At 42.3% G+C, this 10,498-nt stretch overlaps 1 protein-coding gene across 2 annotated transcripts in view; it reads left to right on the forward strand.

The window, feature by feature from the left end:
* Positions 1-9,854, forward strand: part of sv2 (synaptic vesicle glycoprotein 2) — a 58,738-nt gene extending 48,884 nt beyond the window's left edge. For both annotated transcript variants that reach the window (XM_039773560.1, XM_039773561.1), the window contains exons 9-13: positions 1,428-1,516; positions 3,357-3,493; positions 5,458-5,553; positions 7,362-7,521; positions 9,552-9,854. In XM_039773560.1, coding sequence (XP_039629494.1) covers positions 1,428-1,516; positions 3,357-3,493; positions 5,458-5,553; positions 7,362-7,521; positions 9,552-9,735 — 666 coding nt within the window. In that variant the 3' untranslated portion in view covers positions 9,736-9,854. The remainder of the gene's footprint in view (positions 1-1,427; positions 1,517-3,356; positions 3,494-5,457; positions 5,554-7,361; positions 7,522-9,551) is intronic.
* Positions 9,855-10,498: the final 644 nt, after the last annotated feature.

A 10,498-nucleotide genomic window follows, 5' to 3' on the forward strand; every position in this document is an offset into this window, starting at 1 on the left:
GATGCAGGTTCACCCCACACTCCCATCCGTCTTTACGAGAGCCCTTGAACTCTACACCGTCGGTAATGTTACCGATGAGCTAGACAGTGAGGCACAACATAGCAAGGGGATGGTGCAAAAGTGCAAAGTGCTTTTATTTAAAATAACAACAAAAACAATGTTCAAATAAATAGTGCAGTAAAAGAAAAAGTCATTAAATAAATAATCCATAAAAACAGCAGTGAAAAGTGGAGCTTAAAATAACACAGGAAGCAATCCTTTAAAAACACAAAGCCCGGTGTCGTCTTTTACTGGTGACTCCCCTGCTTCTCCCATCCAGGCTATGCACCAGGGGAGTCACCCTACCTGCTGCAGACCTTCCCTCTACCTGCTTCAGCTGACTGGATCACCTCACTGACCCCTGGCTCTGGTAGGCACCTCCAGACAGCGACCAGGGCGCCCACGCTGAGCAATACACACCCCAAATCCCAAGTCCCAAGTCCTGCTGCCTTCTGTGGAGAGTCCTCCGTCTTCCGGTCACTCCCGCTCTTCAAAATAAACTCAGCGAGAGTGACCCCTACACTCCCCGGGTGACAGCCCAGCACCCAGGCTCCCTGTTCAGCTGCCCACGAGCCTGCACACCTTCGCTTGGCTCTCCCGCACCGGCTTTTATCTCTCTCTCCACTGCTTCCCGTTTTCTGCCTTCTCCTGCAACCTCCGTTTCTTTGTTTCATGTTTTTCTCTTTAGCCGACTCGCACTTCTATTTATGAATGGGAACGTGGTAGCTCCTCCACGAACTCCTCAAGAACCGCTTCGGCCACACACCACCACGCCCCCTCGCTACGCCACGAGCGCGCTGATTATTTATTAAAACTGGCCGGGAGCTGTGGACCCGCTATACCACAGGCCATTTCAGAACAGTCGGATGTTTTGTTCTTAGCCATTCCTGGGTGTGTTTAGCTGTGTGGTGTCACAAGAACATCAAGCTGCTTAGAGTTGGTCTTCTAGCCTTTGCCTTTAATGTGCTTGTCTGTCATTTTCTTTCTGACCTCCTCCGACAGCTCTCTCCTTTACTTTCTCTGGTCCATGTTCACTGTTGGACACACAATGAGGCCAAACAGCAGAGGGACGGCTTTTCTCTGTTTAATCAGGTGAATGACTTCAAGATTAGAGACATATGTGATAGTATTTAGGAAATAAAAAAATTAAAAATCACCCTCATCCAGTCATTCAGGATTGTTTTTCGAGGGGTACCAACAAATGTGTTCAGGCCATTTTAGAGTGTACTTAAAGAATAAGCAATGCTAGATCTTTATTCACACTTGCTTTGCTTTACTCGATCACTTCATCACTTCCAGGAGGCATACAGCACTTTTTAAATGAGCTCTAAGGGTGCCATCAAATTTGTCTGCGTTATTATTATTAGTATTATTTTTTTTCTCCACAGCCCTTGGGACCCTCAACCAAACTTTTTCGTGCTCCTTTGACATCAAGAAGCATCGTTTTGCTAATTGTGTTTTTCTGCATTTCATTTGGGTATGTACACCGCCGGCAATGCAGCTTTATTGTATGCAGAATGAAAATGTACAGTGTGGTCCAGGACTGTTGGACAGACGCTCAGCGTTTCTAAAAATGTTGCTGGAGAACTGAAATGGTAAGCACTAGAAATCGCATCAGAATCTTTTAGATGGATGGATGATCACTAAATTAGAGTTTCAGAGAATAAATCACAAAGTTTGTGAACATGAGATGTTTGCTAGTTTGTGGAAAGTTTTTGAGGCAAAGAAGTTTAAAAAAAAAAAAAAAACAGTTGACCTGGAGGCAACAAGATCCATCCTGTCAATATCAGCGATTCATTTACTTGAAATGGGGAAGCCAGGATAGCACCCAGCCCGGTCCAACACGCACCCCTCCCACAGAGACCAGAAAACATCCAGAGTAAGTGTATGTTAAACAAATTATTTAAAAACTGAGTACATTATACAGGATGAAGTGGATTATGATGCCTGGAAAACTGCCCAAGCGAAAAGACTGCTGGAAAAGTGAGAACCTGGTCCTAGTGTGAGTGTTCTACGCAGATGGAATGTGTTCAGTGTGGCGGTGACTTCAAACCAACCAACCTTAATAAACATTTCACATGATGGACAAAAGAACATGTGTCAAGAAAAAAGTGTAATCCTTTTGAGTGACAATATTAGAATTCCAAAAAGTAAATGGGGGGGAAATTTTTGGTGTAGGTTCCTAGTGAAAAGAAAAAAGAAACGACCCTCCTCTGCCCCCCTAACGCCCTTTTAAATTGAGTGCCTTAACAGATGGTCTGGCTGGCAGCACAGTGGTCCCGCTGCATGCTGGGAGGCGTAGTTCCTCTCAGTTAGTGCTTCAGTACTGTTAAGGCCTTCATTGCCATTGGCTTAGATTAATTACTACCAGTTCAGCCAGAACACATTTATGTATGGAAGAGTTCACATGCTTTGAGGTATGCGTTCTTTTTAACGACTATCTGACCCCATGTTGATGTGTCAAACTAATCTTTTATCTTTTACTGGGATTTTCATTATTTTTCTGCACTAATAAAAACGTTTACTTTGCCCCGTGATATAACAGTTTATCAAGTGTCAGCCTGGAAGTTTTATACAAATTCAACAGTTAAAAAAAACCAACAAAGACCTACTTTTTGCCAGTTCAGTCTATTCTGCCTTGGCTGGGTTTTTTCGGGCTCACAGGAGTCCCTCATACTATTGACTTTCAAGATAGGAAGTGGGACACAGATTGGGAAAGTACAACCGGACTGGTTTGTCTTTCCCAAGTAATGTCCAAATGAAAATTCTTGACCCCCCACTGCACTCCCAACCTACCTGGAAAGGGGTCTCCTCTTCAACTGCCTTTCCCAAGGTTTCTTCCATGTTTTTTGAGAGTTGTTTCTTGTCTTCATAGGCTGGGGGGCTGTCAAGAGGCAGGGCTTGTGTGATTTTGGGCTGTACAGAAATAAACTGTATTGTATTGTCTAAAATCAGCAGCAAAGCCTGTTTAGCTGAACTGAACTAATGCAGTGTGTCGGCATCATTAAGGGGTTAAACACACTAAACTCAATACACGTTCTCCCCATTCCAGCGTGATGCACTCAATCTGAAATTATATTTATGTTCAGTTTGAAGCTGCCTGTCTTAATCACCAAATGGTTTAGGAAGCAATATTTTTTAAAATATTATGTTGTCCAATGTGCAACCAAAGTAGCAATATGGAGCTGTTTTTGTTTAATTTTGTAACCTTTATTTTTTTATAATGAATGAATGATAAGCTGCCTATGTTTTTTTCTCTTGTCAGATTAATAAAATGTAATGCATTGCGAGAACTCTTATGATTTTGTTTGTTGTAGATATTATGGCCTGTGGATGTGGTTACCAGAACTCTTTAAAAGGCAGGATGAAGGAGACGTTTCCTGTTCAATTACTTTTCACCAATCTGACACCCACCAAGTAAACAATGAAAGCTGTTCTCCCCCAAAACGCACAGGTAAACATTTTCTGACTTGAATATTTACTGCTGTTTCATCCTAATGTTATGTTTCCCCACCTGAATCCTCAAGGAATTCCATCTGGAAGCAGGAAAAAAAAAAAAAAAAACTTGCAACAAGCTGCAGTATGGCTGTGAAGTTTGCATTAGAGAGAGGAGAGGTTGGTGGCGTGCACTGATAGTGCTGTGCCACACTCGTCACATTATGAATCACCTGGATTGGGACCCGAGTGCAGCGGGTGACATCTCGGCGCCACAAACCCCAAAGTGGAGGACCAGCTTGCAGGACTGGATGCAGATCAACATCATACCCAGGATGAAGACATTGCAGGTTGAGGGCTTTGGAGTAAAGTCACTTCTGGCCTTCAAGGGATTCGAACCTTCCAACTTCTGGTGCTGAACCGTAGCTTTAGAGCCGCCACCTCTCGGCCCTGTTTTGCATTAAACGTTGTTTAATAAATCAATTCAGTAGCCTGACAAAGACACTACCGTAGCCAAATTTAGTTTTTTTAATGAAAGGACCAGCTTTTCTAAATCGTAAATATTAAGAAACAAGTTGGAGAAAGCAGCTTTTGGATGCCATTTGGTTAAAGGTGAAATCTGTGTCAAGGGTTGTACCACAATTAGGAGCACATTCACCCAAATTAGTATTAAAGCTCTTGGACTTAGGAGTTGTCAGTGTTGCCTTGTGCTTCACAGAATTTACACCAACTTAATTGACTGAAAGATCATTTTCACCGAGTCACAGTTTCGGAGTGATCACCAACATACAAATGAAAGTTGGTTACATCATCATCATCATCATCATCATCGTCGTCACCTAAGGTTTACTGATTTAGTCAAACTGGGAGAAAGAAATTCTTGGGGTGCAGTGCGAGGATATGAGGAATTTTGAAGAGGAGCTTGAAAGGGTTAACTTTCTCATGGGGTTGGCATGGTGGCGCAGTTTTAGCGCTGCTGCCTTGAAGTAAGGAGACCTGGGTGTGCGTCCTGCATCATCCCGGGCGGGAGTGTGTTTGCTCTGTGATGAACGAATGCGCTCCATGATGCGTCAGTGATGCCATTTCACGTACTGTTGCAATAAATACGCTAAATTGAGGGCGGAATAGCACTGGAATTCACTGTGGGACAAACTCTCGACTCATCACAGATACGTCAGCAACCCAGACCATAGTTTAACAAACACACCCCTGCATTGTTGCTTCCATTTTTTTTTCCCTGCGTCTTTCATTGTTGGAAGCATTGGTGTTGGAACAGCAAATTGCAGCTAAAATGTAGAAACGTGCAACTCCACATATCAAGTGATTGTCCTCTCGCCAATTCTGTTATCACACGTGTTAGTGTGTTGAGTTGTTATTTGAGATCATTGGGGAAAATGAGCAAAAAAAATATCAGATGAATTTTTTTTGTTTAGGGTAAATGAAGAGCGTAATGATGCTTTGTTTAAATGTAGTGCGTAAGAAGGCTTAATTTATTTCTTTTGAGATGTAGTGATTCAAAGTAAAAAGAAGAAAACAACGGAAGTAAAGTACAAAGAACGCCCTTAAGTACACCAGTAAAGTGGTTTTACTTTTTCACTTGCTACCTCTGGTCTGGACACCTCAGCTCAGGAAGTCGTTACTGAAGCAGGACAAGAAGGGATGATGACAATTCAACAAGGGCCGAATGCAGCCGGCAAGCAATATTAATCTGAAATGTTTTATTTACCTTGAGAATCCTTTCATTTAATACCTTAAGCCCTTAATTAAATCTCGGGCGTGATTGGAAGGGTGGGATCTGAAAGTTTGCCTTCAGGATAGTCTTCTCTATTGCTGTACTTTCAACTTGGCGATACAGAAAATGTAATCGTCTTTAACCTTTTCAGCCATTGAGCGATGTATACGATGATAATAAAATGTTTGAGACATTTGTTCTGATTGCAAGGGTAAATAGTCATTTATTGTTGATTCTTCCCGTTTTCCTAGTGTTCACTGAGAGCCTTATTACAGCAGGTGCTAATCTTCCTGGGAACATATTTACAATTTTCCTTATGGATGTGCTAGGAGGACGGATACTCCTAGGTGAGTAAATTAGTTTTATTTTTTAAATATGAAATTCTGCTTGTTATTTGTGAACCCCTTTTTTTTTGGCTCAGTCCACTCACATGTATTTTTTAGAGCCCTATGAATATTGTAGAGAAATCCATTTTGCTTATGGTATCCCCCCCAGTCTTGGCCCTTGCCTTTAGAGATGACCACATTTTCTTATGTGACTCACAAGTCCACCCTGATCCTTAGTCTTATTCTCCCCTCTATTACGTGATATTTCCTCATCTTGCCACATGTGGTGGTCTTCTTCTAGCCTTCATTTAGCAAGGCCGTATTCTGAAAAGGGTTTTGTCCCACTTCAGTTCAAGCCTTCCATTGGACGCTGTTCCCTCACCAAGTCACAGCAGGGCTGGTCTGGATGTGCCACCTCGGTTCAATTACACCTATTCTGGGCACTCTTGCCTCCACTCTCCTCTTTCTTATAGTGTTCTTCCTCATTATACGTAATTTTAGAGTTGTTCAATTTTTTTTCATTAGTAACATGTGAACTCCTGTCACACTTTTTTTTTTTCACTCTTTGGATTGTTTCCTCTCTGCACAATTTTCTCTCCATCTTCTCCTTTCTCGGCTCTCACTGCTATAATCCCTAGTTCACTGAAGGAACGCCACTGCTTCAGATTTCACTAACAATATGTAGCAATCTGCGGTGGGCTGGCACCCTGCCTGGGGTTTGTTTCCTGCCTTGTGCCCTGTGTAGGTTGGGATTGGCTCCAGCAGACCCCCGTGACCCTGTAGTTAGGATAGAGTAGGTTGGATTGATATGTAGCAGTCAGTAGCAGCAGCAGCTCCTCCTTCATTCAGCCACACAGAATTTGTCCTCCTAGGCTGAAATACAGCACACTGTCAATGAAACAAAGCTTTCCAATATAATACAGGAGGAGGAACCTGAGGCTAGAAAGGACAGACTAGAATGAAGAAAAATATCTCTCTATTCTAATAAAAAAAAATCCTGAGACGAGACTTTTTCAGAGAGACACATTCATGTCCTGCAAGCCGAGACTTTGTGCCAAGAGATTTAACTATGCCCGGGGGTGGAAATAAACCCTAACCCTAACCGTAGATGACAAAGTAGAACATTATAGAGAATTCAAAAATGGTGGCCATGCAGAGCAGGTTAGAGATAATGAAAGTACTAAAATTCAAGTGTCTTAAAAAACAAAAAATAAATAAATAGTGAAGATCACATTAACGCAAACAATCAGAAATGATTACTCGGTGAAATAACGGAAGAGCAAAAAGAGATCGAATATATTGTTGGGATTTAAACTTTAAGTCAGAGACTTGTAGATCGTCTACTTTGTGTTGCCATCAGGGAAAAGTAGTGTTTCTTCACAATGAAGAGGCGTAGCCGTGAAAATTAAGATTGGTGGTTTGATGAAAGTGAAATCCACAGCTGCGGGTGGCAGAGATGCATAGCGCAGGCTGGCGGGGAGTTGGCGAGCGAAGAAATATGAGTGGTGTTGTGGTGGATAACCAACCATAAAGCCACTTACCGTTTGAACCTCGGTGATCTTTCCACCATCTCGACCCAGGCAAACGCCTGACAAACCTGGCTGGTCAGATTTTATTTCTGCTCACTTTACTAGTCTGAGCCTACACTGGTCAGTCCTGGAGAGCAGTGTGACGAGCAGGAGCTCCACATAATTCAAAAGTATTTCATTGCTTCATGCACAAACGTTTCAACTGCTCTAAATGTTTTACACTTTGTAGTTGCGTTCGCCTGCTTGGCCTTTTAACGTCATTATGAGGAATCATTAACTTGTTGTTTTTCTTCCCTGCAGTTTTTAGTCTGCTCCTTTCAGGGCTCAGTGTGTTTTTTTTCTGGGCAGTGAAGACCAAAACACAGAGTCTAGTCATGTCATGCATTTTTAGTGCCGTTTCTGTTGTTTCCTGGAATGCCTTGGATCTGATTGGCACAGAGCTGTACCCCACGCAACTCAGGTAAGCTGGATCAATTGAATTTACATGGCCCAATGCATTAACATTCAACCTCATAGCTACTTTAGTAGATCACTGTAATTTTATATATTCAAAATAAAACTTCCATAACAATGGCTGTGGCAGAGATTTCCAATAAGGTAGTGTGGCTAATGAGATAATACTTTAAAAATCTGCACAGCCATCCTGATTAACTGATTAGAGTTTGAGTGATGAAGAAAATACACGCGGAAAAGAGCAGAACTAACTCATATGGGGGGGGGGGAATTCAGTTCATCCATCTATTGTATTGGCAAGATGCCAGCTCTCTGGTCTGCCACTTGCTACCAGGGCAGGGCATCTGAGGGTACAGTCGCATACTCCTCTGCATTGAGACAAATTGATCACACAAGAAGAAAAGCCACGGCAATGCAGGGAGAGCCCCCTCCGTTATTGCCTGTGCCCCCCGTGACTGCAGGTTTTTGTTCCAATCAGATTGCTAATCAGTGACCACACCTGGCAGCACTCGTCTCCTCATTTAATGAGCTGGTATTTCTTTTTCGACATTCAGAAAAGCACAGCAGCACGATTTTTACATTTATAAGACATTTAGAAATATTTCTGCTTTTGCTACAGATTTAAATGCTTAACTCTTTTGTTGATTTCATTATATTTTGCTCTCTGTGCAGATTTTCCCCTTTGCGCTGTCTTATTAATGACAATTAAAAATGAACAGAGCAGACATGCTGGCAAACAACACTGAATACTCAAAGGCTACAAGTACTTTAGCACCAGACCCACTGATAGATAGATAGATAGATAGATTATTAATCCCAAGGGGAAATTCACATGAGTTAAATTATTATTAAACATTATTAGTAAACAATGGGTTAAACAATTAGAAAAGTAGAAAGAAAATCAAGATGAAAATATTGTTAAAAAGAAAAAAAATACTTCCATCATATAACTGCTTGGTACATTTGAATTTTTTTTTTTAGCTAACTTCGTTTTCGAATTTCTTTATTGTTCCCTAAACACAGAACTTGGGAAATAACACATCACTTAATTAGCCCAGGAGTCCAATTAAAAACAGAAGTCGGTGGGAACAAAAACCTGCAGCCACAGGGGGTCCTCAGGACCGAGTTTGGGAAACACTGGTCTAGACCCTCCAGGGCACACTGCCGCTAGTGTCTGGTCAGGCCATGGCGTGGTGTTTGACCTTTTAGCACACGTCACCCCACTGGCCTCTAGTTCGTAGAGGACTGAGATTAAGAAAAAGTTTAAATGATGATCTACATCTAAATTGCCATGGCTAATGCTTGACACTGTGTTTGATTTCATCTTACACCACGTCAGGACCAAAACATAAAAACCAACAAACCACCAACCACAACCCTGGCTCTTCACACATGGCACCAGTTTAAATTATGGGGCTCAGGATCATCATGCAAACCCAAATTTAGACCCCGGCTTGCACACACACACACACACACACACACACGTGCCAGTCTCTGGTGATGAAGGCCAAGTGTGGATTTTGATTCTCTTGTCACATTTCACACAGCTTTACCTCACCTGAGTTTTGAGGGGTTTTATTCTACTGCCTGTAGTTCGACCCCAAGGTCTTCAGACCCTTTAAATGTTGCTGCCGTCGTCTTTCTGCCCATCAACCACCACAACCTGTATACTGAGGAGTGCCAAGATGTCAAACCAAACTCTTGTGTGAACACATCCTTAGTATAAGTTCCTGTTAGATAAGAGCCCAGAGACTGAGCCATTAGAGCAGTTCAGTAACTTCTGATTAACACAAGTGGCTCCTTTTAGAAAAAAGCAAAACCTTGGCCATCATATTTAGCCTGGGATTCTCGACAGAGTCACTTGTTTGTGAAGCGCATTCTCAAAGTTTGAAAGACTCCTGGAGGTCACCCACGCCTTTCTGGTTTAAGGAGCAGCAGCTGGCTGAAGGCAGACATTTTATAAATGACGTCATCTACTGTGTCAAAGGGGGCAACTGAGGCGCACACGTCGTCATTAAACCTTTTTTTTCTTTTTAGATCCTGTGCCCTTGGCTTCTTTACTGGAGTTGGGAGGTTGGCATCCATTTTGGCAAACATTGTTTTTGGACAGCTTGTGGACACCAACTGTGCAGTTACTCTTCTGCTGGTTGCAGCTATGCTGTGCATTGGGGGTCTGACTGCCAGCAGGTTACCTCATACAAAACATGCTGAACTCATGTGATTAATATTTCCTTAAGGGACGACTTCTACATACATTTGTGTGATTTTTATAAATCATTCTCTTATCTGTAATACTATCGTTGGTGGAAATTGAATTTTTAATAAACAAATTTCAAACCATTCAAGGCTTTCATCCAGAGTACTTAAGCTCCACCACCTACAAGGCACGAGTTTTGAAACGGACCGCCTGAGCTCGAACGCGTCAGATTGTCGAGTCGCAACCAAACGGCTCATCGCTCACATCTTGAGGACAGAGGCGCTGGTCACACTGAAACAAGAAGTGATCGAGCCGGCCTGACATTTTCTGAGATCCCCTTGGCCATGGCAAAAATAAGCAAAAAGTGAGCATCGTGAGCTGGAGGTGTTGCCAAACGACTATTGCTTTTCCAGTCTAAATAATTTAGCTACATTTGAGGAGACCACAAAGCCGAGGAGAATTCAACACTGTTGCAGTAGGGAGGCTTTAGTTGGAGGTGCAGAGATGCACAGACATTAGGGAACTAAAACGCTGGCTCTGTCCAAGTCATTTAAAACAACGGCATCTTAGACATTTTATAAAAAGTGCATCGTAGAACACTAAACTGTGCAGAAACAAGCGTGTAAGAACAAGTACGTCCGTCCAAGATAGTTTGCAGGTTATAGTCAAACTTAAAACACGCTACCATAATCAATACCAGACCAAAAACATCTCACTCCGCCACAATGAGTCTTTTCATACAGTTTAAGAAATAACTGGCTGCAAATTGTAAGTACGACCTTTTTCT

This window comes from Polypterus senegalus, chromosome 12, assembly GCF_016835505.1.
Source record: "Polypterus senegalus isolate Bchr_013 chromosome 12, ASM1683550v1, whole genome shotgun sequence".
Taxonomy (NCBI): domain Eukaryota; kingdom Metazoa; phylum Chordata; class Cladistia; order Polypteriformes; family Polypteridae; genus Polypterus; species Polypterus senegalus.